The sequence below is a fragment of the Mycotypha africana genome (genome assembly GCF_025528875.1).
Source record: "Mycotypha africana strain NRRL 2978 chromosome Unknown BDF20scaffold_10, whole genome shotgun sequence".
Taxonomy (NCBI): domain Eukaryota; kingdom Fungi; phylum Mucoromycota; class Mucoromycetes; order Mucorales; family Mycotyphaceae; genus Mycotypha; species Mycotypha africana.
In genome coordinates, this window is record NW_026515734.1 from 64,263 (window position 1) to 89,868 (window position 25,606).

The 25,606-nt window shown below is 37.6% G+C and overlaps 13 protein-coding genes across 13 annotated transcripts; 8 read left to right on the forward strand and 5 right to left on the reverse strand.

The window, feature by feature from the left end:
- Nucleotides 1-9: 9 nt before the first annotated feature.
- Nucleotides 10-2,491, forward strand: BDF20DRAFT_962386 (uncharacterized protein). The gene is made up of 8 exons (XM_053084952.1): nt 10-414; nt 493-741; nt 806-1,106; nt 1,186-1,403; nt 1,473-1,614; nt 1,697-1,722; nt 1,797-1,857; nt 1,950-2,491. Exons 1-8 carry the CDS (start codon nt 394-396, stop codon nt 2,042-2,044), a joined length of 1,113 nt encoding a protein of 370 aa, XP_052932598.1. The 5' UTR covers nt 10-393; the 3' UTR covers nt 2,045-2,491.
- Nucleotides 2,492-3,269: 778 nt separating this feature from the next.
- On the forward strand, nt 3,270-5,440 carry BDF20DRAFT_94424 (sulfite oxidase-like protein). Its single transcript, XM_053084829.1, has 11 exons — nt 3,270-3,628; nt 3,721-3,726; nt 3,800-3,844; nt 3,929-4,066; nt 4,140-4,189; nt 4,264-4,297; nt 4,371-4,428; nt 4,502-4,608; nt 4,693-4,873; nt 4,956-5,102; nt 5,178-5,440. The coding sequence occupies exons 1-11, from the start codon at nt 3,332-3,334 to the stop codon at nt 5,291-5,293; spliced, it is 1,179 nt and encodes a 392-aa protein (XP_052932599.1). The 5' UTR covers nt 3,270-3,331; the 3' UTR covers nt 5,294-5,440.
- BDF20DRAFT_915821 (uncharacterized protein) lies at nt 5,425-6,137 on the forward strand (the record flags this gene model as incomplete). The annotated part of the gene is made up of 3 exons (XM_053084371.1): nt 5,425-5,505; nt 5,580-5,754; nt 5,830-6,137. 3 exons carry the CDS (start codon nt 5,425-5,427, stop codon nt 6,135-6,137), a joined length of 564 nt encoding a protein of 187 aa, XP_052932600.1.
- BDF20DRAFT_888451 (CRIPT protein) lies at nt 5,964-6,775 on the reverse strand. The gene is made up of 4 exons (XM_053082072.1): nt 6,642-6,775; nt 6,507-6,567; nt 6,371-6,444; nt 5,964-6,288 (listed from the first exon to the last, which is right to left on the reverse strand). The coding sequence occupies exons 1-4, from the start codon at nt 6,721-6,723 to the stop codon at nt 6,206-6,208; spliced, it is 300 nt and encodes a 99-aa protein (XP_052932601.1). The 5' UTR covers nt 6,724-6,775; the 3' UTR covers nt 5,964-6,205.
- On the reverse strand, nt 6,776-7,892 carry BDF20DRAFT_888456 (uncharacterized protein). The gene is made up of 3 exons (XM_053082073.1): nt 7,518-7,892; nt 7,205-7,451; nt 6,776-7,136 (listed from the first exon to the last, which is right to left on the reverse strand). The coding sequence occupies exons 1-3, from the start codon at nt 7,849-7,851 to the stop codon at nt 6,845-6,847; spliced, it is 873 nt and encodes a 290-aa protein (XP_052932602.1). The 5' UTR covers nt 7,852-7,892; the 3' UTR covers nt 6,776-6,844.
- An 892-nt stretch (nt 7,893-8,784) lies between these two features.
- BDF20DRAFT_907521 (uncharacterized protein) lies at nt 8,785-10,962 on the reverse strand (the record flags this gene model as incomplete). The annotated part of the gene is made up of 5 exons (XM_053083394.1): nt 8,785-8,995; nt 9,066-9,226; nt 9,290-9,886; nt 9,974-10,600; nt 10,690-10,962. The coding sequence occupies 5 exons, from the start codon at nt 10,960-10,962 to the stop codon at nt 8,785-8,787; spliced, it is 1,869 nt and encodes a 622-aa protein (XP_052932603.1).
- A 579-nt stretch (nt 10,963-11,541) lies between these two features.
- Nucleotides 11,542-13,033, forward strand: BDF20DRAFT_94665 (uncharacterized protein). Its single transcript, XM_053084848.1, has one exon. The coding sequence runs from the start codon at nt 11,889-11,891 to the stop codon at nt 12,711-12,713; it is 825 nt and encodes a 274-aa protein (XP_052932604.1). The 5' UTR covers nt 11,542-11,888; the 3' UTR covers nt 12,714-13,033.
- A 256-nt stretch (nt 13,034-13,289) lies between these two features.
- BDF20DRAFT_802430 (uncharacterized protein) lies at nt 13,290-13,457 on the forward strand (the record flags this gene model as incomplete). The annotated part of the gene is made up of 1 exon (XM_053076416.1): nt 13,290-13,457. A coding segment is annotated over one exon (168 nt), but the record flags the coding sequence as incomplete, so codon positions are not given.
- Nucleotides 13,458-13,833: 376 nt separating this feature from the next.
- BDF20DRAFT_888464 (nucleotide-sugar transporter-domain-containing protein) lies at nt 13,834-15,427 on the forward strand. Its single transcript, XM_053082074.1, has one exon. The coding sequence runs from the start codon at nt 14,306-14,308 to the stop codon at nt 15,314-15,316; it is 1,011 nt and encodes a 336-aa protein (XP_052932606.1). The 5' UTR covers nt 13,834-14,305; the 3' UTR covers nt 15,317-15,427.
- Nucleotides 15,428-15,478: 51 nt separating this feature from the next.
- On the forward strand, nt 15,479-16,694 carry BDF20DRAFT_888466 (galactose-binding domain-like protein). The gene is made up of 6 exons (XM_053082075.1): nt 15,479-15,774; nt 15,849-15,892; nt 15,966-16,043; nt 16,111-16,327; nt 16,396-16,420; nt 16,490-16,694. The coding sequence occupies exons 1-6, from the start codon at nt 15,595-15,597 to the stop codon at nt 16,567-16,569; spliced, it is 624 nt and encodes a 207-aa protein (XP_052932607.1). The 5' UTR covers nt 15,479-15,594; the 3' UTR covers nt 16,570-16,694.
- Nucleotides 16,695-17,839, reverse strand: BDF20DRAFT_1003247 (uncharacterized protein). Its single transcript, XM_053074647.1, has 5 exons — nt 17,682-17,839; nt 17,534-17,604; nt 17,427-17,456; nt 17,280-17,336; nt 16,695-17,191 (listed from the first exon to the last, which is right to left on the reverse strand). Exons 1-5 carry the CDS (start codon nt 17,773-17,775, stop codon nt 16,745-16,747), a joined length of 699 nt encoding a protein of 232 aa, XP_052932608.1. The 5' UTR covers nt 17,776-17,839; the 3' UTR covers nt 16,695-16,744.
- Nucleotides 17,840-20,252: 2,413 nt separating this feature from the next.
- BDF20DRAFT_791682 (uncharacterized protein) lies at nt 20,253-20,414 on the forward strand (the record flags this gene model as incomplete). The annotated part of the gene is made up of 1 exon (XM_053076200.1): nt 20,253-20,414. A coding segment is annotated over one exon (162 nt), but the record flags the coding sequence as incomplete, so codon positions are not given.
- A 160-nt stretch (nt 20,415-20,574) lies between these two features.
- Nucleotides 20,575-25,430, reverse strand: BDF20DRAFT_888480 (uncharacterized protein). The gene is made up of 11 exons (XM_053082076.1): nt 25,306-25,430; nt 24,123-25,240; nt 23,943-24,050; nt 23,692-23,876; nt 23,538-23,621; nt 23,398-23,467; nt 22,150-23,301; nt 21,814-21,985; nt 21,448-21,726; nt 20,855-21,306; nt 20,575-20,786 (listed from the first exon to the last, which is right to left on the reverse strand). The coding sequence occupies exons 1-10, from the start codon at nt 25,409-25,411 to the stop codon at nt 20,981-20,983; spliced, it is 3,600 nt and encodes a 1,199-aa protein (XP_052932610.1). The 5' UTR covers nt 25,412-25,430; the 3' UTR covers nt 20,575-20,786; nt 20,855-20,980.
- Nucleotides 25,431-25,606: the final 176 nt, after the last annotated feature.

The window sequence follows — 25,606 nt, forward strand, 5'->3', positions numbered from 1 at the left end:
TTCGTTTCCCTTTCCTTTTTGCTCTGCTTAGTTTTTGCTTCAACTTTGAACGCAGTAAATTGAAAGAAGCTGTTGCTGCTCTCCTTCTACGCTTTTCATTCAGCTTTTAGCCAGTTGTACCCCTTTCAATAGACCTCTATTTATTTGTATTTATTTCCTCTCCTCAATTTTTTTTTTCTCTGGTTAATTTATTGATGCTATTTTAAATTAATTCCAAGGCTTTTTTTTTTTCCCTTCATCCTTTTCAGAAAGAAACTCTCTTTTCCTTCTTTGACTGCAGACAGATCGATAATCTCTTGAAAAAAAAAAAAAAGATACAGCAGCACAAGCATTAAGACTGTTTCAAGAAAACAAGAACTTCTTGGCTTAAAAACCGAAAAATTATACAACAGAATGTGGATCATATCTCGAGTTGTAAAAATATAATTGAAGTGGAATCGTTATTGGAAGAAAATATCTATTGTAACTCTAATTGTTTTAAAATAAAAATAGTTTGGAGAATCACGGTGGACAAGAGCAATATTCTGTGCAATCATCTTTCAAGCGATATTGGCTATTGTTTTTGAGGCTGTGATATTTGCATTCCATGCCAATGAAGTAAACCAAATTGAGAGTCTTGGTCTATCACAAAAAGAACTATCGGCTGTATATACAGCTTACGCAAATGCCAGATCACTCTTAGTTTATTTCATCCTATTTATATTAGCACAGATCTTCACTGTTATACTCGTCGTAGATGCTGTAAGTGTAATTTGAAAAAGAAAGGGAAGGAAAAAGACAAACTAATAGCTTCACGTGCCAACAGATATATCAGCGAAATACTATTCAGCTCATTGCGCTGGTCGCTTTTGAGTTGGGAATGAGCGCTTATTCCATTATACAATTTCATCAATCCTCGACCTTAATAGACGATAATACAACAGGCAAATCGACCATTGTTTTAGAATACTTGATGAATGCTTATCACTCAGCGAAATGGGCCGAAATCACACAGATATGCATCATGTTTGTTAGCACAATCATCTTTATATTTTTAGCCTACAAACTGTATTTAGAATTCGGTTGGCATATTTATAAAAAGATCGGCGCAGACTTGGCTATGCGAGGTAATTGTAGATCATTAAAAGGCAGTCCTTCTCAAAAACGAACGACGCTCAAATCTGTATTGTCATTTACCCCTAATAGATCGCTACAAAATGTATCAAATCTTCATGATGCTGCTGAAGTTTGATTTTTTCTTTTTCTTGGGATTTTCGATACAGTACTTGGCATTATTGATCGTAGCATGGTGGCCCGATGCTGAATCCCAGGGGACACAATCACAAATTGTAAAAGAGCTAATAGAGCATATAATATTAAGTTGTATTATCTCAGTAACCATGTTGATATCAGCTTACTGGGGTGTAGGTTCATTTATTTTGAGAAATTGAGTCAATTGGCAAGAATCTTGATTGATATTTTACATTTGGTAGTTACGGCGCGAGAAAAAAGTGCATATGTATATTTTTTTGATTTCATGTGCTGTGAGCATGGGCTATTATATTTACATGCTGATACAGATTTCAAAAGATCCGCAGAGGTTTTTAGGCTCAAAAGCATTTTTAACATTCTTCTGTAAGTTGCTAACCCAGACAACAAACTTTTTGTAATTGCTGTTACAGATTTTGAACTAAAAACGAATTCTTACACAAATTAGTATGCGTGGATATGGTTTTGATTTTGGTAGGTCACAATAAAGCATCACGCCAACCCGCCCATACAAGATGCCATTGTTAACCCTTCCTTCTTTTTTTAAGGCATCTGTACCTACTGCAATCATATGCTTGAGAAATTTCAATCTTGGTTTAATGAATCATAGTAAGTTGTAGATCAAAAACTACAAATCGTCTTCGTTACACGGGTATTTCTTGTGCGTTATCAACAGAGACTAAAATTGATTTCCTTTATAGTCTCACATGCTACTGCATCAGCTACTTCGGCACACTCCATGACTCATTTGGGTATAGAAAAATCGAATACTTCAAGGCGTTGGTCAATTGAGTAAATTCGTATATGGTATTTTATCACTTTCTGAAACCGTTTGTTCGTGCACTGACGAAGGACTCTACTTTCTTCTGCGACTATTGTTTATTCTTTACACTTCAAAGATATAGCTAGCGATCTACACCTTACTAATCTCCCTAATTTTATGGATTTCCTTTAGCCACCTACCCCCCCCCCTCCATTATTGTAATATTAATAACTATCACTTAATAATTGTTCTACTGTAATGAATCAATCCAAAATATGCTGTCGTATTTTCATAATACTACCTTTTTATTGACAAATCCGATTATAACTCAAAATTACAAATCTTTGTTATGCCTTATACAGCAAAATAGTAGTACGTGGATCGTAGTGGAGCTGAGTATATTGGATTTATTGAGACAGCGATAAATAAAAGTTATCATTCGGTAGTAATATTGCTTGAATTCCACATTGCAAATAAAGACTAAACGTGCAGATAAGAATGGACAGGTTTACGTTAAGAATCATGGGATTCTCCCATCTTGAGACTTGTTTTAAAGGCACTCACGTAGAATCGCGCGTGGTACAATTCCGCTAGTAAGCGATCCATGGAGTCAATAAGACATTTACTCGGGAACAAGTTAAGGGCATTTCCGTAACAGGTAGGATATTGCGTCCAAGGATATCGTTTTCGCCCGTAATGAGCTGCTTTTTAACCTCAGGCAAGGCCCAAATAATCCCTTGCTGCTTTTATCGATACATACCGTTTTCGTATCGTTACTGCTCAAGCTAATACAGGGGACAATCTTTTCTTGTGTAATCCTTACATACGAAGACTTTTCAAAATAAGTAACAATAGACACAGCAATGATGGAAAGAACAACCATCTGATATGCCCACAATGATGTTGCCCTGCAAGCAGAGAACAAAAAAAAAATGTATTTCGTGGATCACACATGGCATCACCGTACCTGAAATGGAACGAATTTCCCACGTTCTTTAATGCACTAGCAGAATAAAATCATCAAGATTGCTTGAGCTGTAATGAACTTCTCCCTAGTCAAGATCGTCCCTCTACTGTAAATAGATGTGCAAAAAGTTACCGCGTGGGTTTTGTTGCTTTAAAGTCCTTTGATCTCTACGCAGCTAACGAGTAATAGTTTAATGGACTAATTTTCGGGCCAATAAAATTCGAAAGAACTCTAAAGACGACGCATAATAAAATGCATCGTTTAAGAAGGTCATATTATCTTTTCAGAAAACGATAGTTTTCTTTCTTCTTTTCTATCTTTTTTGCACAGCTTCAATTTCTCTACAGAAAACTATGTCAGCTAAAAAGCAACTCGATTACAGCAACGACCCTAACAGAGAGAATTTAGACCTTATTGTTCGAAAAAAAGCACCGTTTAATGCCGAGCCAAGACCAAATGATCTGGTGAAAAGTTATATAACAACCGAAAAGTACTTTTTCTGTCGAAATCATGGCCCAATACCAGACCTTGATGAAACAAAACATACCGTCAGTATACAAGGTATTGGCTGTAAAGAGCAGACGATAGAGTTAACTATGCAGGATTTGAAAATGAATTATGAAAAGATATCTGTAATGATGGTTATGCAGGTATAAACAGAGCATATACATGTTTCTATCGCTACATAGTATTCTTACTTGCAATTTCACCAACAACTAAATGGAATTTTATTCTCAAACAGTGTGCAGTAAGTGTGAGAATAGCGAAAACCTAAATGTAGTTCAGTCAAAAGGATCCTTACAAACAAAGAAATTCATTAGGGAAACAGAAGAGATGGCCTTCATAAAGTGAAACATACCAAAGGTGTAAGTTATGCATTCTAAATGACATATATCACTCTCTAAATGGGCTGCTCGTTTCTGATAATGTGTTATAACACATCATTGCAGGTGATTTGGGGACCGGCTGCTTTAGGGAATGCAATTTATAGTGGCTGTAGGTTACGGGATGTACTTGCCACGATTGGTGTCACCACAGAGATACCTAACATGTCAAAATTACATGTTGCATTCGAGTCTGTGGAACAGGTAACACACGCTGCGATATTGTTTTTGCCTATCCAATACTGAGTGACTTCATTTTCATCACTGCTGCTATTAGTGTGAAGAAGATAAGTGTTACGGATCTTCTATACCGTTAGCAAAAGCTCTGTAAGTTTCGCTACCTCATTCATAGGGTACATTGTGGTGCTTTGAACTGCCTAACTGAGTACCTCATTCTATAGCGATCCATTTGGAGATGTTTTGCTAGCCTACGAAGTAAATCAAAGTACTTCTGAATTCTAAACATTATGCGTTTACTGAAGTCTACTCGTCTCATTTTTCCTTCTAGATGAACTATAAGCCTCTATCGCGTGATCATGGTTTTCCCTTGAGAGTCGTAGTTCCTGGTAATTGCTTTATATTCCAAGGGCTATATCGAGGATGAACACATTTACAAATCTACTTTATCATTTATTACAGGCTATATTGGTGCAAGATCAGTCAAGTATCTGAAAACAATTACTATTCAAGATTATGAATCTATGTCTTTCTTTCAACGCAGAGACTACAAAATCTTGCCAGAACAGGTAACATTGTTACAATCGACTGTTCTACCCATGTTGAGAAGATAAATTCTAAATTGTTTTGCAATTAACCCTATTTTACACAAGGTTACTGATGAAAAACAAGCAGAAACGTACTGGTGTAAAATACCATCTATTGGGGAATATAACGTACAATCATACGTTTGTGACCCTGCAGATGGAATACATACTAAAAAAGATAAAGAAGCTCAGATAGCTGTGCAAGGTTATGCCCTGTCTGGAGGAGGGAGAAGTATACAGCGCGTAGGTTAGTAGCTAAGATTAGCCGTGTAAGTGACTCACTCATCAATCCAAGGCAATAATTATTTCTGCGTTTGATTTTTGAATAGATGTATCTGGTAATGATGGAAAATCTTGGGTAGTGGCAGAACTCTACCAACCTGGGTCAGACGGTGGTAATTGTAGATTTTATGGATGGTGTTTATGGTATGCAAAAGTCAACGTGAAGCCGGGTGTACGAATTGTAAGCCGTGCAGGTAAACAAATACTCTCTACTAATTATAAGGGAAATATCAGCACGTGTGATTCATAGTTTTGTATTCTTACTACAGTTGACTCCTCGGGAAATGTGCAGCAGGAATATCCAGTGTGGAATTTCAGAGGAGTGATGAACAACTCTTGGAGAACGGTGGAGCCCAACGCTGCAGCAGAGCAAGCTCACATTTAATTTGACTCTTGCTTTGGAATTATTCATATCCCGCAATAAAACTTGAAACTGAACGTTAAAGCAGACTTCTCTTTTCTTATTCTGTGCACATTGCATAATCTTTGACGCATTTGTAATAAGCTGTCGCCACTATGACACTAAGTGCTCGTAAAGACCATTTAAATAGCCTACGTGAGAGATTGGAAAAATATAGACAAAAGAGTGAGCTGATCGTAAGTTTCTTTTCTAACTTTTTCACTCTTTTCCACCTGCATAAAGTCTAAGCCTTTTCATTCATTTACAACAGAGTCAACAGGAAAAAGAAGAAGAAACCAGAGCAAGTGAATTAAACAAAGTTCGAAAAGAGAAGAGAAAGCACAAAAAAATAGCTACACCTGCGTCTGACATAATAGCAGCAATGCCACTGACACAGGCATCAGTAACCTCACCAGCATCCGTAATCGCAGAATCACCCATAATAAGTAAATACTAATTACTTGTCGATTGCATATTTCTATTTCATTGATGTTTATAATTATTTCTTTATACCTTTTTAGAAGAAGAAACAAACAATCAGCAATTACAAGAGCAATTAGCACAGCAACAAATATCAGAGAAACAACAGCAAGAATATGTTCTTCTACAACAAGAACTGCAGCATCAACTATTACAACAACAACAACAACAACAACAACAACAACAACAACAGCAGCAGCAACAGCAGCAGCAGCAGCAGCAAGCTTCACAATCATTACAACCGCAAATGAAAAAAACGCAAACTCAATCCTTCTTCTCGCCTGCTCATTTTGGCTATTCAAACATTACAGAGAAAGACGCTATTGATTGGCTAAAACATGGTCTTTAAGGCTTCTCCTCTGCTATTTATTGTTCGACCGAATAAATAAAAACCTACTATACCCTTGTGTCGTTCGATCAGGTCGATGATTGCTTGTAAGAACTGGTATCTAAAATTTGCTTTCCACACATGGCGCAGATCCCCTTTTTGTAAGCACAATCTAGGTCCAATTTTTACGATTTAGTTTCCAATGAACAACCTTTTTCACCCAAATACATTTTTGAAGGTGGTGCTTTCCTTACCTTGACAGTAGTGTGCTTTTTCCTGATGAACTCTGGTTTTGCATAATCTACATTTTGTCTCAATCGGGTTGAATCTATAGAAAACTAGCCTCGTCAGACACTTCCGATGTTTTAGCACTCAACAGAAATCACATACCTCGTCTTTGAGCTTTTTGATAATAGTTTGTTTTGATTTAACTTTCTGCCGCTTGAACCCGCTAATGTTAATAGGTCACAAAATCGTCAAGTTTAAAATGCTCATTACAGACGTCTAGATGTGCTATATTCGTACCCACTGCATTTTTCGAGCCTTCTTTCCATTTATCAGGCGCTGCTAAAGCCGTTAATTTCTTCTCGCATTTTTTACAAACCATGTGTATAGATGTTCAATGTTGAAGTATAATTTATTGATAAAAAAGAAAAAAAGAGGAATGAACAATTCTAGAGCAGCTCCCCCTTTTTTCTTTTTCTACAATTACTTTTTATGGCAAAAATTTATGCGTAGCTGTCAAGGCGTTTCAAAAATGTCTCTACAACTTGACAGAATTGAGTTTGAGATTCTTTAAGGGTAATAGAGTGATCTCCTTTAGCGATAATATGAGTTTCCTTGATGGCTGGGCAGACGTCTTGGTATCTTTTCATCACATCAGATTGACTTGCCTCGCTTGTTGGTACGTAATATTCATCGTTTTCAGAATAGACCCAGCAAATAGGTCTCTTCACATTTTCATACAATTGAGCTATGCGCTCCTTAGTGAAATCAGTGGAAAAGACGTCATCATCACCACTATTTGCTCAAAATTAATGTTATGTTCTTTGGGATATCGATCGAATTAAGTACGTGCACAAGCTTACCCAACAGCAGTAAGTGAAAAAAATCGGTTGGCGGTGATTGGAACGCCATCCAATGCCTTACGAGGCATTAATTCTTCCCCCTTATTTTCCTTTTGGCTTAGCTGTGTGGCCATTTCAACGTATGCTCTAAAGTTTTCAAGGTTCGCTTCGAAATATTGTCGGTCTGATACAGGTGCTTGTAATATATACCCATTTACATGCTGATTGTGTTTGCCATTCTTGTTATGCCAATAACAGTCTTGGCTACCTAAAAGATAAAGTGGAAATGAACATTTTTATGATTTTATCCTGTCTTTTGCCTATCCTTTTTTACCTGTAGAATGACCCAAAAATACAATACTGTCTTTATGTCGTTGGTTTTTCAAATGGCTTACAAGACTGTCCAACTCTTCACTATCTGTTTGCAAATTGCTTGTGCCAAAGCCTTGATAACTCGAGCTTAATTGAGCCTGAACTAAGCCCCACTGATTTTTGAACAGCATTTCTGAAAGTGGTTCAAGGAAAGGAACTGCGTTAAATCCGTCTCCTAATCCACTAATAAACACGACTACTTTGTTGAAGAAGCCAGAAGAAGAACAACGGCCGCTTTCAAAGGCTGTCAACCTTTTCTCGTCATTGTAAGTAAACAGTTCTCCAGAAAATATCATCTTTGAAAAAGCGAATAACAACAACAACAGAGAAAAGGGAAACTCATCAAAGGATCAACTCCGGTTTTATAGGCTTTTGAAAAAGTTCGGACAGCAATTGGCGCTAAAGCCACACTTTTCTTCTGTACCACAATCGGGAAGCTTATTCATTGGGTGTCAGGGCAGAAAACATACACGTAAGTAGGCACCATCAAACATAATTATGGCAACAGATAGAGACGCTACTGAGAAAACGACTGACGCGAGATTGGCAAGAGACATCAGATAGCACAATAGTAAACAACTACAAGGTATGTCAATGATAGAAAGCGTACTATCTGTCGCCTATTGAAGCTATCTGTTCTTATCGTCCAAGTACTTTCTCTTCAACTTAGCAACGTTTGATTGAGGAGCGTACAATTTGCAATGATGCAGCGGTTGCACACACTATGTATTGTATAGTTCACAGCACCCTCGTGCCGCTACTTTAGGGGTCTTTTAAAAGCATATCAAATAATTAACATTTCCTGTCCGTCGTAGTAAGAAAGCATTAATTTTGCTTTGCTTGGAGTACATAAAAAAATAGTACACTTTTAAGCACGTCAGATATTCAAAGTTGTGTAGTCCTTTTAAGGCAGTATCTTTCCTCCTCTGTGAAGATTCCAAATTGCTATAAACAATTGCCGTCTACAATGGTCATGGTAGCAAATAAGCAATTCATTTGATCAGAAACTGCTTCTAATGCTTAAAGAACTTTTAATATGTAAACAAACTATGCAATAATTACAAGATAACATTTGGCTATGATATAATATTGTCAGCACATTAAAGTTACTACAACGTATACGAAATTTATAGACAATGCCCATTGAGCTACAACTGACATTTTTAATACTACTCAGATGCTCACTCGTCATTTGCATACGGTATCTTTTCAGCGTGAAAATGTACTCTTTATGGCATTAGTAAGGCTCTGTCCCTTAAACATCGAGCGCCTACTTCGTCCCATTCCTTTTGTCCTATCCACATATCTTTTGCTGAATCCAATTTGGCCATGACTGATGCCCCTTTCCAAACAAGCACCTCAGGATCTAATTCTCTTGGAGCGGGTAATACCTCGACAATAGTAATACCAGCTCTTTGAGCAGTAACAGTGGATAGAACACTAGATACACAATGGACTTGCCGTTAGAATTGGAAACTAAGTTGAATGGTTTCTGAGATGTAAAACTTACCGATCTTCAAGCACTTTGCTGAAATTTACAATCTTGCCACCTCCACCGACGAGTATAATGCTTTGGAAGTATCTTTTCATCTTTTCTTCGGAGCCATTTGCACCACTTTGAATTGATTGGGCAATTGCTACATCGATGGGATATGTATCATATTCACGGGTCTAAATGAAGAGAACATCAGTAACAGAAGTGAGGACACTGCAACATTCATTTTGTCACATTACATTATCCATATCATCCTTTGGAGCATCCTCTACTACTTCGTCTGTAACGTCCTTTTGTTCCCAAGCATATTCTTTTTTCTTCTTTTTTAGCACATTGGGATACATTAAACAAAGCGGTGCCAAGAACACCTCATCATAGACTTTGCATTGATATTTTAGAGTGGGTTTGAAGGGTGTACGTGCAAAGAAATCATACACCTGCACACTTATATCCGCTTCATTCATAGTGCACCATTTCTCCTTCAATGTCTCTGCTAGCTTCCAATCATACGAGGTGTTCAGATTCATAGCGGCATATGGAAATTTGTTTTCCATCAGAAAGTATGCAAACGTCTCAGTAATGTCGTCACCACCCATATTAATGGCTATTCGTGAATTCACTTGGCATACGCCTTCCTCAATACAGGTAATCTTTGTTGTTTGAGCGCCAATATCGACCACGACTGCACTAGATATGCCTGCACCATAAGTAGCACACACAGACTCTTGTTGAAGAATAACGCCTTTAAAATTCATATAGCGCAACATCATTGTAGTAAGATCACAAATATAACTGTGATCCAAAAGATCGGGTATCACTAAAACTGCATTGCAATTCTATGTAAGGAACAATAGATCGATGATGTTATGTCGACCTGCTTGCTTGAACTTGTCCATCCTTTGTTTGGCATCCTATGTCCTTACCTTAAAGTCACTTCTTTTTACTTCCAGTTCGTTTACAATTGTCTCTGTCCAAATCGCTTCTAAATCATTCAAAACTGCTTGTACGCTGTCATAATTTTGATTATTCAAAGTTCCATCTTTCCAAGGGTAAAATAAGCGCCAATTCGACCCCTTTTGTGAAATGGGCACCTTCAACGCTTTTTCTCCCACATAATAGTCCTCGGCTGCATTATTAATATCTGTCCATTCCACCTTATATGGATCATTATGATCGGGTATCATTTCTTTGTAAGCACTGGCGTTGAAGCCAATCACTTGTTGTTCAGCATTAGGTACGGCACGACGTTTGGCACTTTTCATACGCCATTTTAGTTCGCCTCTGATTTCTTGAAGTGCTATTTCGTATTCCTCTTTCTCATGTTGGTCTTTTTCTTCTGAATTATCAATATTTTTGCTACTGTTACTCATATTTGTGTCTTTATCGTTCTTATCGGTTTCTGTCGTATCGCTTACGGCAGACGAATTCACTTTAAGCTTTCGGGCAATAGCATGTGGTATAGAGACTGGAAAAGCTTCTGAAGCAAGTCCAATTCTCAAATTTCGTGAACCAGGATGAATAATAATTGTATCTCTCCACTCTTCTTCTGGCTAGAATGTAAATAAAATGTAAGAAGAGTGTTCATCTATCTCACACAGGATGTCCTTCGTGTTAAAACTGTATTTCAAATTATTCTTACATTTGGTGATATTTCTTCTGCGCCTGATTTATTTCCAGGTAAATAAGATTGCTCGCTCTTCGCAAAGGTACTCGTAATATTACGTGTCGGTAAAATGTTATACCCTTTCACTGGAAAGATGGTATATTTGAATGACGGTTGTGGATGTTGTGGTCGCTTTGCTGGTTCCTCCGCTGGTTGTGTCTGCGTTGGCCGTTGTTCCTGTTTCTCTAACTCTTCATTCTGATTATTGCTCGTTTTTCCTGCCTTTTTATCAGCGTCTCTCGAAACCATATTATCTGTTGCTGTGGTCATTCGGGATGCATTCTTTACTGAGGATGGGGAATCGTTACTACGGGCTGATGAAGTCGATGTAGCTGGAGTAGATGCGTTTGGAGATTTATTGTGTTGTACGTTTAGTCTTTGCTTCTTAAACAATTCTCTATCCGGCGAAGCGGGTCTTGGCTTTTTGTGTCCTTTTTTGGGCGATGCGCTGCTACTTGGCTGGCTCTCTTTCTTAGGAACATTGTTAGAAGTCGTCGATGAGGTTGAGAGAGGTGGAGACGGCGATGCTATCGCTTGTTCCATCCATGCATACTTTTTTTGTGAGAGGTTTTTGAGAAAGCTATTTGCTGTACGATTAGAAGAATTACCGTTATTATTGCTGTTATTACTAGGTGAGGTGTTAACGGTAGAATTATTTGTCATTATGGAACGATTGTTAAAAAGAAACGTGTCTTAAATTAGTCAAAAAACGAAGAAAATACAAAAAAAAAAAGCCAGATCGGCACTTAAAAAAAATTGAGAATGATTTGTTTTAAAACGACTTCCATAAACCGACAATCGGGGGGAAATGGCATTAAAAATGTTTGGATGGAAAACGAGCCTTATTGTAAACAGTCAGGAAGGATCATCCGTGCAAAACGAGATTTGCTTTATCAGACGAGTTATCTGCAGACAAGAAGCTTTATTTAACTGTTTGTTGAATACATCAATTAAAGCATCAGTCATACGAATTATATGCTTGAAATTGAAATGCTGTGGAAAGGTTGCTGCGCGCTTATTTGGAAATTTGGGCCCGTCCCTCTTTACATACCTCTTTTTTTGGCTCTTGTCTTCACCTTCTTTTTTTTTTTCATTCTTTCTCGCATTTGCGGTTTTATAGGTCGGCTTTTTGGATTGCTATTTGATATCTTACCTCTTTTCTCGACCAATTTTAAATGGAAATCAACTATATCTCAATTTATGACAATACGGCACAGGCAAAATTCTTATTCGTATCAGAGAGTGTGACGGAGGTATTAGGGTTCCGTCCACAGGAACTCATCGGTGAAGATGGCTACGATCTAACGCATCCAGACGAAAGAGATGCTCTCAGCCTCATTCACAGCGTTAATGTAAAATACGAACGCATGTCCACTATCACTTCTTATCGGTCGCGACATAAAGATGGACATTATGTGCAATTAGAAACAGTAGTCCATTATTGTTACGACGTCTTGATTTGCACCAACTTTGCCATAGTCTCTCCCGATTGTGTCAAACATAAAATGCGACAACATTCAGCCGATGAAGCATTCATCATACATCCTGACGGCACACTACAAATTGATGGTGTGGCATGGAATGATACTCAAGATCGTATAAAGAAAATTCTCATAGAAAAATACCCATGGGATACCACCAACAATAAAGTAACACACATTAAACAAGAACCACGATTCTGTTTGTTCATTAACCGATATACCATAAAATCCACCATCGTTTTTGCTACAGAGATGATCGAAAGCATGGTGGGTGGCAGCCAAGTCGATTGCATCGGTGAATCACTGTATAACTATATCGCGCCTAAAGATAGAGAGAATGTTATGAAACTAATTGAGGTGTCAAAGTCAACAGATATGATTAATAGAATCCGATTCGATTGGCTGAAATCTGACGGAACATCTGTGCCACTGGAAGCAGTGGTGAGTTGCACTTATGATGGCTTGGTCATGGTGGCTCGTGTTAGTACATCATTTATTACAATTAATACATCAACATAACCAGCGCGATCATGCAAGGTAATATGTTTATTACAGAAAACAAAAAAAGAAAAAAAGCAAAAAATAGTAAATAAAGCTGTTGATATCCTACAGTTGTACTGGATAAACCCACTTATCAACGCTTGGTTTAAAAACTTGATTCACTGTATGCCTTGTCAACTACACCGTTTTCAGTGTTTAAGAGCTCGTGAATTTTGCTACTCCAAATTCAGACGATGTTAGTTTTTTCTTTAACATGTCAAAAGTATTTTTCAGATTCTTAGCTTACATTTTGTGGATAAATTAAAAAATTCAGATTAGACAAAAAAACTTTAGTTGGAGACGAATAGTAATTTATGTTCAGACTTTCTACCTGTAATGATCTGCGACGTTCTCACCACTTACCAAATGATGCTCTACTAACCTTACTGCACCCCTACATCCAATCCATCCAGCAAATCAACCTATTTTCGTCTAAGCCGCTCTCCTATTTGGAACCGAGCTCAACAACAACAGTCTATTGATCATAAAGTCCTTAACGAATGCATTCGTGAGTTTCGAACAGAAACCCTACATGAACTGCAACAACCACACCAGAACTCAAAGCTACTCTCTGCGTGTCGGACATCCATCAGCTTAGACCCTATACTCTGGCTTCCGATGACTAGCGAAGAGCGTAACCGCTGCCTCCGATGGCGTCTCGGATGGCTACCTGGTGGTCATTCCAACTCCGGCCATTTGCCACATTCTTTATGGACTCGACCATTTGTTTTATGGATTGGATCAACCTCTACCAGACCCCTCTCTAGGCTACGCCCTATTACAATGGTTGAACCAGCCCTCATACACAACAACAACTGCTTAAATCCTTTTTTACCCTTGTTCCCGAAGAGGTTTTTAGAAATACATAGTCTATACTATAGAAACTTTAGGATCTGCCCGGGCAATTTTTGGTGCTCATTGGGTTTTTAATATTGTAATAAAAGATTTCTTTAAACGTACTGCAAAAAGCTACAGCAATGTTTACAAGTTGTGCTACAGGTTTTGAATTTCCGGTTGATTGTCATTGGGTAATATTCTCACGATGGCTGCTTTGAGAGAGCGCAAAAAAAAAAAAAAAAAAAAAAAAAACGAAGAGTGTCTTTTTTCTTTTTTCTAATCTTACATAAGAAATTGGCATAGAAATCACTGTGACACCAGACAGTAAACTATCTTGGTTTTTTACTTTTCCTCTATCCTTATTGTCACTACTCTTGGTATCGTGTATTAAACAATAATGTCCGTCTATCAGCATTCCAGGCGGACATTTGGTAGTAAAAGTGTCCTACCAACAGCACATGTTCGCCAAAACAATAATAGTAAACTCCTAGGTAATCTCATCAAATCTTTTGATCTTCATCCTTTTTCTTCATTTCACTTAAAATCATTATGATGCAACTTGTAAACCTATTTTTACTGTACCTTTGTCATTGAATCAACCCAAACTTCCGACATTAAACATCATTATCGTTTTTGGTCGACATCTTTCCTCAGCCCAGCCTATTCTATTTGGGTTAACTCGAAGACAACTATCACTCATCACTCTCGTTGTTCAAAATAGTACACTTGTTCTCATGATGCGGTACTCACGAGTAATTCAAAAACCTGGACAAACGATGTATATCGCCTCTACTGCTGTATTTTTAGCTGAAGTCCTCAAAATTATTGCCTGCCTTCTCGTAATGCGGTATCAGCAAGGCACCAACGAGCGGTTTTTGTATCTGATCAAGAAAGAAATCTTGGAACGACCTACAGAGACCTTAAAAATGTTGATCCCTTCAGGTTTATACGCTTTACAAAACAATCTGCTGTATGTAGCACTGAGTAATTTAGAAGCTGCAACATTTCAAGTCACTTACCAATTGAAAATCATGTCGACAGCTGTATTCAGTGTCGTTCTATTGGGGAAGAGTCTCAGTCGCGATAAATGGTTTGCGTTATGTTTGTTGATGATTGGTGTGACATTAGTACAATCACAAAGTATGACTACAGCATCAACTTCAACAACCTCTACAACAGCATCAGAAGCAGGAGCACTGGAAGCGGATGTTACAGGGACATCACCAACAACATCAGCTTCGACAGCAGTCATGATGGCTACCCAGAATCCATTTATTGGCTTTATTGCAGTGATGACCAGTTGTGTTTCATCTGGATTTGCTGGTTGTTATTTTGAAAAGATCTTGAAAACATCGGAAACGTCAATGTGGGTTCGTAACATCCAGTTAGCCATTTCAGGATCCTTCTTTTCTTTAATTGGAATGTTGATGTATGACATGCAAGCCATTCGAACGGGCGGGTTATTACAAGGATATAATTGGCTCACATGGATTGTGGTTGCCAACCAAGCGTTAGGAGGTTTACTAGTAGCTATTGTTGTTAAATATGCTGACAATATCTTGAAAGGCTTTGCAACTAGTCTCTCAATTATTGTATCAGGAATTATCAGCATATATCTGTTTAACTTTCAGCCGACGATAGTCTTCATCACCGGTGCATTTATTGTCATGGCATCCTCGTACCTGTATGGTTCGCAATTGAATATCTTCAGCAGCAGTCGAAAAGATCGAATCAAACCACTTTAAAAATATTTCATTTTTCTATTGTTTAATATTATAATATTAGTTTACTTAATTACAAAAACCTGTATATAAACCGTTAAGTTATTTCTTATATGAATAAAATTTTTTAGACTGTATATTTTTTTTTGATCTCTTTACTTTTTTTTTTTTTTTTTTTTTTTGGTAGCCAATAATGTACCTAATTCATGCGATAGTAAAGTCGGGTTGAAATTTTTCGCCTCGTATGCAATCTGCGAATCTCTTCTAAACCTTTTTTGAACAGTTTAGCTATTTGAAGCAAAATGAGTCATTGTCACGACGAGCATTGCGATCATGATCATGATGATCTGCCCGAATCCGGAGAACAATTTTTGCTATATTCAAAGATTGATTTAGATAACGTACGTTGTCTAAATGAAGCTGAACCTGAAAGCATCAAAAAAGTAATTCGTCCTTGGAATGAACGCTTTGACGACGGAAAGGTAGAAACCACCGCCTCTCATATACGTGTATTAAGGGAAAAGAATTTTTGAAAGAACATTTTTATGGTTTGTAGTATACAGAGAGTGATGCCGATGAACAATTGATCGTCTTTGTTCCGTAAGTTGCATTGCTGTTCCCTCTGATTACTGCCTTGTTTGAAACTAACAAATTGCTATACTGCATTTTTTAGTTTCACTGGAAGTGTCAAATTACGTTCCATCTGTTTACGTACAGATAGAACAGAGTCTGCCCCCTCTAAAATGAAAATGTAACCTAAGCAAAAATGAAAGGCTTGAGTGAGCTGTTTACTCATTGCTAGCACAAATTACTATTAGCTTTATCAACCATGATGCGATTGATTTCGATGCAGCCGAAAGTCAAAAACCTGTTCAGGAATTTGAGTTAGTACAAGGATCGAATGATGTTATTGAATATGGTGTTAAAATAGCAAAGTTCTCCAATGTCAAAAATATTACTTTATTCTTTCCTGAGAACTTTGGTGAGGACACAAGTATCATTCGATATCTAGCATTTAAAGGCGAATGGACAGAGGTAAGTTATTTGAATTAATGAACCGATTGGCAATAGATAAGGTTGCGAAATTAAAGGGTTCTTTATAGGTTAAGCGCGATCCGATCATAACTGGTAAAGTGAGACACCAAAGTGCCACAACGACAACCTAATTGTAATTATTGTTTACTTTTTTTTTTCTAGTTTATGAGGCAAATGCAAATCCAGCAGATCATAAAAAGGTTCCAGGTACAGAAAATCAAATGGGCCACTCAATTCAATAAAAATTTACATTTGGATAGCTTTATAAATGTTTATTCAATCAAAAAATAATCAAAGAAAGAAACTAAACAATTTGAATATGTATAAAATTGGGAGATAAGAGATATATGTATGATTAAACGAATAAATTCAGATATAATAAATATGATAAAGAACTAGTACATTACTCAAAGGAGTTTAGAATAAAGCATAACCTGCTGCTGTCGCTGTGAAGATGAAACCTAAGCTTGCTAAATTCCATGTAACTGAAGTGGCAGAATTCATCGTTTGAGCAGCTTGATGAGCATTCATACTGCCACTGATCATGGCTCCACTATTAGAAGCTGTAGGTGCAGGATTCATACTGTTGAGACTATTATTGGGAGGAGTAGTGGGTGTTATAGGTTGATTACTAGCAGCAGGACCAGAGGGTTGTGCGATAGGATTATCCAATGGAGAAGTAGGAACACCAGAAGGAGCAGCAGATGGAGCAGCAGATGGAGCAGCAGATGGAGCAGCAGATGGAGCAGCAGATGGAGCAGCAGATGGAGCAGCAGAAGGAGCAGCAGATGGAGCAGGAGCTGCAGTCATTGAGGGCATCATCGGATCGGAATTTGTTGAGTTGTTCGGAACGTTGGAAGCAGACTACACATAACCGCACGGGAAAGGATGCGTTAGATGATTCGGCAGATTGAAAAATCCTCAGACTCATAATACAAGTTTATAAACTTACGCAAGGCTCGGTCATACAGACGCAATATTGTTTTCCGATATCTAAATTATCACAATCCTATATCGTGGAAAGTTGATCGTTTACTTGATTAGTAAAAGTTGAACAGCTTAATAAACTTCCTTGCATTAGGTAAACTCGATTACATACATGTTTGGCGCTGTGATGAAGTCCAGGATTCTGTTATAACGAAAAGATGTAAGCGTGAGTCACCCGTCATCAATCCTAATTGTTGGTGCTTCTGACGTGATATTTACCATATTATAAAATTCCTTCTCGTTAATTCCATATCTTTCAGAGACTGCAACACATGTATCAGCCTCAACAACTATATATTCAATTGAGTAGCGTTACTAACTGTTTCTGCACCAAAAGCAATTTGTCATTTCTTGTACTTATATTTACCTGTATACGTTTGAAGACAACCTTCTGCAGGCTTCGCTAATGTACCGCACAAGGTTGAGAGAGCAATGGCAGAGTAGAGAATAAAAAACTTCATATTTGAATAGATATATATTTGACTGTCTGCTTTTTTGATATGTAGAATTTAGTTGAATAAGATTGATAGAAGAAAAGAGCAAACCTTCAAGGAGATTTGACAGTACCCTTATATACCCAAGTTTTGATGAAAAAGAACCTACCATTAACCCGCTTTAGTGGTCATAAATCGTCACGCACATAGTCAGTGAACATGCATATTACAATAATGCCTACCAATTACGGAGAACATCAGTTAGGTTGTGTATTTAGTATCGAAACGCAAAAAAAGAAAAAAAAAAAAAAAAGAAAAAAAAATTGCAGGGAGAGTAGAAGAAAACTGTCAAATAACAGCAGATAAGGAGTAATACAACAGTCTGCTGCCTTACGTTTAGAGCTACTTCTTTGCTATTTGACGAATATTAATGGAGGACTTCTTAACATTTTTTCATTGAGAAATTTTGAGGAGAAAATCATGTGAATGGATTAAATATCGGTTAGTTACTAAAATTAAAATCATTGTTGACTCGGAAACTCGGTATTTGTCTTCCATGAAAAGATCCTATTGTAGTTTCGCTCAAGCAGCTTGTTTAATACTACCTTCACGCGAGTGAATGGACCCTAAGACCCTGAAACCATAACTATAACAGTCTGACGAACATATTGGTTTACTCATGTCACTGAAACTGCAAGCTTGACTGGTTAAATACAAAAAGGCAGCTTAATATATCCTCCCTTACATTGATTGGAGAATTTAAGTTATCCTAGATCACAACGATATTCAGTGATAAGCATACGCTGCTGACTAGACAACAGTTTTCTTGATGTAATGGTCAGACTCTGATATAATGCTTACATTTGTGCGCAGCTCTCAGAAAAAAAAATATATAATAAAATAAAAGCTACTACAATTAATTGCAATCATCCTTGTCGATGAGGTCAGTTAGCCGAATTGCTTGAATTTTGCATACAGCACATACATACTATATAATCTGAGCTTTCAACCATCATGCCGACTTAGTGATAATTCCGGGGCAAATGGCTAAATATGATGTATTATCGACTCATTCACGGGTACAAATCTGACGTATAGTGCTATCGAACTCTGCTCATGAGTCTCATAGGCGTAACTTCGTCAAATTTCTCTCAAATGCAGAAAAATTCGAAGAGGACACTAACGTTTTCTGTATTCCAACTATATACTCTTTAACATTTCCCCCACTTTTTCTTCCATTTTTCATACATCCGAGAAGGTTTTCTCAATGCACATAATATCAACTTTGCATCAAACCAACGAGCCGCGGAGTAGGAAAAGAGATGACGACTTTGCTTCTACAGCTTCCAGCAGATGGTTATTAACATATGACATATCAATTCATATCCATTCAGAAATTCGAAGCGCATAAATCATGATAAAAAAATTACATACGGCACAAAATTATTACATAAAGTCTTAACATCATTTTAACACGTGTTTGCACCAATCTTTGATATTGGAGGGGATCAAAACGGTCTGTCTAAAAGAAGACGTAAACAGAATATTTAAAGAACGAGGGACAGCTCAGAAAGAGTTGAGAGTGAGAAAAGAGCCTGAAACCCGCTTTTAGTCTGGTTTTTTTTTTTTTTTTCCTTTTACATCTACGACGACAAAGTCGTTGTTTGACCCTCAATGAGGAGAAAAGGAAAATGTTTGAGTGAGGCACTTTTTACAACACGACGAAAATCGCATATAAAAAGAGTACGGCATTGTTTGTATTCGGATTCTGTAAATTTCAAAGAAACATAGAGTAAAAATATGGATGTTAAACCTTCTCTTACAACTCTACCATCAATAAAGCGTCTTTTAAGTGAAGCGCCAGGTATTGCAAAATTGAAATATACTTCCTTTCATTTTCACTTAAACTAAAAAATATAGCCTGAATTGTCTTGGCCATAGTGAGGGAAGCCCCTCAAATTGTAAAGGATGAAACGATTCAAAATATCTGGCAGGATACCCCTTATACAGAGCAAAAAAGACTCATGAGCCTCCGTACCCTTATTCACCCAATACCCCTTGAACCCTCCATTCCCGATTTTAACAACACTATTGCTGCAGCTGGTCTGGCAATGAAACACAACTATCATATGAGAACTCAATCCGATGTGACATCAAAAAGAATGTCTAGTAATAAGCGAAATAAGCACAATGCATTATATCAAAGTGACCAACACATGAGTCAGTTTTATCACAGAAGGTCCTTGTCCGAACAAACATTTGAATTCGTGCAAAAACAAAAACAACATCAACAGCAGCAGCAGATATATATTTCATCTGGACAAAGTCCTTTAACTTCAACCAGCGCAAATATTACCACTAAAAATATACCCTACTTTTACCACGAGGAAGTCGAGGAGACCGGAAGCGATTCAACCAGCTCGTCTAATAGCTCATCGACAAGTTCACCAATAATTCCATCATACTCAGATACGTGTAAACGTCTACCTGGTCAGCTTTCGAGCAAATACGTATGCCCTCAATGCAACAAAAGGTTCTCGAGGCCATCCTCATTGAAAACGCATACATATTCACACACGGGAGAAAAGCCGTACGTTTGTGGATTTCCTACCTGTAACAAAAAATTCAGCGTACAAAGCAATATGCGAAGACATATGAAAGTTCATCCGTCGATTACACATCACTAAAAAATATTGAATGCGATATATTCATTACATATACGTAGTTTTCAATCCATAAAACTATATACCACTGAGGTCTTTTATCACTCTAAGCCTTGCTATTTTTAGGCTTCATCTTTTCATAACAGGAATAAATCAACAAAAAAATTATTTGGCTGTTATTGGCCAAAATAACTTTATTACACAGATAAATGGTATGAGATCAGGTATATCGCGGTGAGATTTATATTTTACTTTGCATTCTTCTAAGGACCATTTTTTCGACTTCAATAAATAATATAAAGAAGATCACGCTAACTACAGTCATTGTCCAACATTCCCAACCGACAGGAACAAGTTGAAGCCAACTTGAGATACCTGTAGATCGAACGATGTAATGTAAGTTAAACAGCAGTTTGAGATACAATTTGAACAATTTGTAATACCTGGCGCGTAGACACCGAGGATCATCAAACTAAAGGATAGAAAGAATGCACCAATCATCCAGCGGTTACTGAGTATACCAGTTCTGATAATTGATTGGTGGACACTTTTCGCGTTAAATGAATGCATTAATTGCAAAGTCGTAAGTGTCGTAAATGTCTTTTCATTGTTGAATCAAACAGGATCGTTCGAACGGCAATCAGTTTTTTTTCTCTTAAGTTTGAAAAGAAAAAGAGACTTACCATTGATCTTGCTGATTGTAAGTCAACCTTCAAGACATACAAGCTGATAGTATAAGCTGCAATCGATAAAGCAGCAATGAGCATAGAGTTGATAAATATCACGAGCCAAGTAATTTTTGTTATGACATTCATTTGTGGATCCCGCGGTTTTCTTTTCATTAAATCCATTTCTTTCGATTCTACACCTAGAGCCATGGCAGGCGGAATATCGGCTATGAAGCACCATCAGAAGATTAAAATATATGTTAATCATCAGTAAAAGGTAGGTATAACATAAAGTCGGACTTTTGAAACCATCCTTTTAGCGTCGATTTTTAGATTCTAAACGGAAATAACCATACGCTATACTTTACCGATAATATTTGCCCACAAGATCATCATTACTGATAACGGCGCCTCAATATTTGCTATGGTGCAGATCAGCATTAAAAATATTTCAGCGCCGTTGCAGCTTAAAAGGTACACGATGAATTTTAGAATGTTATCGAAAACGTGTCTTCCTTCTTCTACTGCTTTGACAATGCTGGTGAAATTATCATCGACGAGTACAATATCAGCTGCTTGCTTAGTAATTTCGGTACCCGCTTTTCCCATCGCTACACCGACATTTGCTTGTTTGATAGCAGGTGCATCTAGAATAATCAGAGTGATAACGGAGTACAATGCTTTAGTCATGTTTCACCTTTGCAAAGAAAAAAAACAACAACCAGGGAACTCACCATTGACACCATCGCCAGTCATCGCTACTAATTCTCCTCTACTTTGAAGTGCTTTTACAATAGATAATTTGTTTTCAGGGCTGACACGTGCAAACACAGTAGGACATGGATTCAATTCCATTATAGCATCATCCGATAGCAGATCAAGTTCACGACCTAAAATTGCCCGGTTCTAGAATAGATAGAGGTGATTAAAAACAGGCTTTTGGTATCATTGTGCTGTTTGTGTGGGGCGGGGGGGGGTTGATCATAAAGATGGAAGGCAATTGGAAGGCAAATGTGTTCGTCTGGCTCTTAAGCAATATCATCGAAAATGAAGGTCTTATTAAATCTTACCTTTTTTGAATCGCTGCGTTGGAAGATGCCAAGCTGAGTTGCGATGGCTGTAGCTGTTTCAATATGGTCTCCTGTGATCATTATGACCTGGATTCCCGCCATTTGACAAATATCAACTGCTTCTTTCACGCCCTTTTTGGGCGGGTCGATCAAACCAATTAAGCCGACAAAAATTAGATTGGATTCAGCAAAAAATTGATCTTTTGATAAATCATTTTCATCTAACACTTCGTTTTTGTCGCTATTGTTGCTGTTATCGATAGAGCCATGAGTTCCTTCGTTAGCAAGATTATCAAAGGCACCTGGCGGAATTAGCTTGTAGGCTAAACCAAGAACACGTAAGCCTTGCGAAGCCATACGAGTATTCTCATCATAAACTTGGGCCACAAAATCATCGGTTAATTTAGCATAACAATCTGGAACCAACAGTGACTTTTCATCTGCATGAATTTGTTGAGTAGCTGATGAAGATGACAATGGATTTGTCATAAAATGTGTACATCTTCGTAAGAGTTCCTCTGGGGCGCCTTTGCAAACCATAACTACTTGAGAACAATTACTGTCCATGTCGGGCATCGCTGAAGTTGATGTAGTATTAATAGTATTCAAAGCAGCTTGGACACTCGTATCAGTCATTCTATAAACTGAGCTCATCAATTTACGTTCACTATCAAATGCGTGTTCAAAGATTTTTCGGCTATTTCGATTACGGATCCAATGCGAACGGCCCAGACCAGCCTTTTGAGAGGATACTAATAGGGCAATTTCAGTAGGATCGCCGATAGTCTTAATCTCACCAGTATTTTCATCCTGATGAATGGATGAATTATTGCAAAGGCTAGAAATCATCATAGCATAATAAAATTGCGAGCTATATGAGTCCGGACAAGTAGTATCGACTGTTTTCAATTTTAGAGCTGCGTAGTCGATCGGCTTATAACGATCTTTTCCTGTTGAGCAATTATCCTTATCAGTCGAGATTGTAGTAGTAGTGCGTCTGTTATGAACCATCCGTCGCCGCAAATCAGAATGTTCTAGGATTATTTGGCCGTCATTAGGATCGACCGAAGAAGGCTCCGTAAACTTGTATAAACAATTATCAGTAGTCCATAATTCAGAAGTACCCATTTTACCTTCAGTCAAGGTACCTGTCTATATTGTAAGCAATTATTAGCAACAATGGCAACAGCCCAAAACAATATTAGCATACCGATGTCATATTCAAGATTAAATAAGTCTTATGGATACCTTATCTGAACAGATCACAGTAACACTACCTAAAGATTCTACTGCAGGAAGAGTTCTGACAATGCACTTACTATATGAAGGAAAATCTATGTCAGATATATTGTATTGATAAGTGCAGACATGTAATAGACAAATTCTACTTTGCTGTCATTCGTCTCACTCCTATAGCCATTGTAACAGTGGTAACAGCTACCAAACCTTCGGGAATAACTGAGACTGCCAAACTGACAAATATTGAAGTCAGTGTATTAGAGCGTCACGTCTATGATAAAATGCTTTTATTCCTATCCTTACCTTAAACCTATATTAACCATTGTACGTGCGTCATGCTTCCAAATAATACCAATAACAACAACAAGAATACAAAGGAAAATTGCTATTGCCACCAAGTATATTCCCAACTTTTGAAGCTTTTTCTGAATGGGTGTCTTGCCTTTGTGCTGACTCCCACTCTGAATTGCTGCACTAATTTTACCAATCTAAAACAAGAAGAAATTAACACGAGGTATCTCTTTACTCCCAAGAAAAAAACCATACAATATTACTTCAGTTTTAGAACCTGTTCTAACTACAATTCCTCTTCCTCGACCCCGTGCAACAGTAGTCGACATAAATGCATTCCCTTTACAGTCAGCAAGAGGGATTCGGCGCGTCTGATCCATGAAAGAGTGTTCCTGATTAGAATATCAAAAAAGCTTCAACTATATAATATTATGAATGCGTACCTTTGCTTTTATAGCTTTTGTTGTTTTATGTACAGGAAGACTTTCACCTGTTAATACACTTTCGATGACGCCTAATTGAGATACATCGATCAATCTAACGTCTGCTGGAACTGCATCACCCTCCTCCAGAACGATTAGATCTCCTGGTACGAGCTCCGCAGATTCGATGAGCTTTTGTTGTCCATCACGAATCACTGCCGCGTTCGGAACGGACAGATTCATGAGTGCATTCAAGGTTTTACTTGCTTTCCATTCTTGAGTAAAACCGATAACTGTATTCAATACAACAACAATCAAAAGAACAATCATACTATCGAATTCTTTCTCTGCCGCCTCAACAACAGCCGCTGCAATTAAAATAAGGACAATAAAATCAGTCAGTTGTTGCCAAATCATTTTGAGTGCATTCTGCTTTGGAGGTTTTGGGAGCTGATTCCAACCATAATGCTCACGAAGAGCAGGAATAAGAGCATTGGGTAAACCATTGTCCTTGTCAGTTTGATGGAACATAGCCAGGAGTTTTTCTACAGATCGATCAAAATGAAGCGCTTGCGGTGGAGGAAGTACCAAAGCATTGACTAATTGCGGGGCTGTTGGCATCTTACTGGAACTATTTTGGTCTCCTAGTTTGATCTCTTCTGCAAGTGGAGAGTTTAACAAACGCTCCAGATCGTCTTGTTCACTTTCCTTGATCAAATCACGCCAATCTCCAAACTGGCTCGGAAAGAATCGCGCAAGTTGCATAACAATAGCTAATGCCCCACGCTTTTGTTTCATCGTTGATGAAGGCTGGCAACGATAATGAATCTTTAACTGTTGGCGCAAGTCAGATATATCCATTTCGCTGATAATTGAACGGAATTCTTCTACTTCCTCGAGAAAATCACCGAAAAGATAGAAGGCAGTATCAGCAGCATCCGTTGTCTTTTTCTTTAAGAAACTACCCTCTGTATGACCCATATTTAAGAAAAGTCCTTCGGATAGGCGTTTCATCAATTGCTTATCAAGTCGAGGTTGATAGCCGCCTTTAATTCTGAAGTCCATGAGGTAACGAAGTCCTTCTAAAATATCGTTAAGAGTCACTGATTTGTTGTCTTGAATATTGAACATATCATTGACTGCCATTGCAATGAGTTAATATGTTGCCATTAGGTAGCAAAAGCATTTATGTCACAAAACGTACCATAAACCTCAATCTGTTGCTCTATTGAGAGCTTGCCATCGTTGGTTGAAAATACATCTATAACAGCATGTTGATTTTCATCTGCTAGAGGTGCTTTCGGTTCCATAAATTTAGATAAACGTTTTGTTGAAAAAAATAAAAGAAAAGAAAGAAGAAGAAGAAGAAGCAACTTAAAGAGGGAAAGATTTAACTTTTTTCGATCTGAAAAATCCTGTATGAGAATCTCTGAGTACTTACCAAACTGATGCTGATATATGTCATGCTATACTATTTTAATCAAGATTCAATTGTACACTCTCGA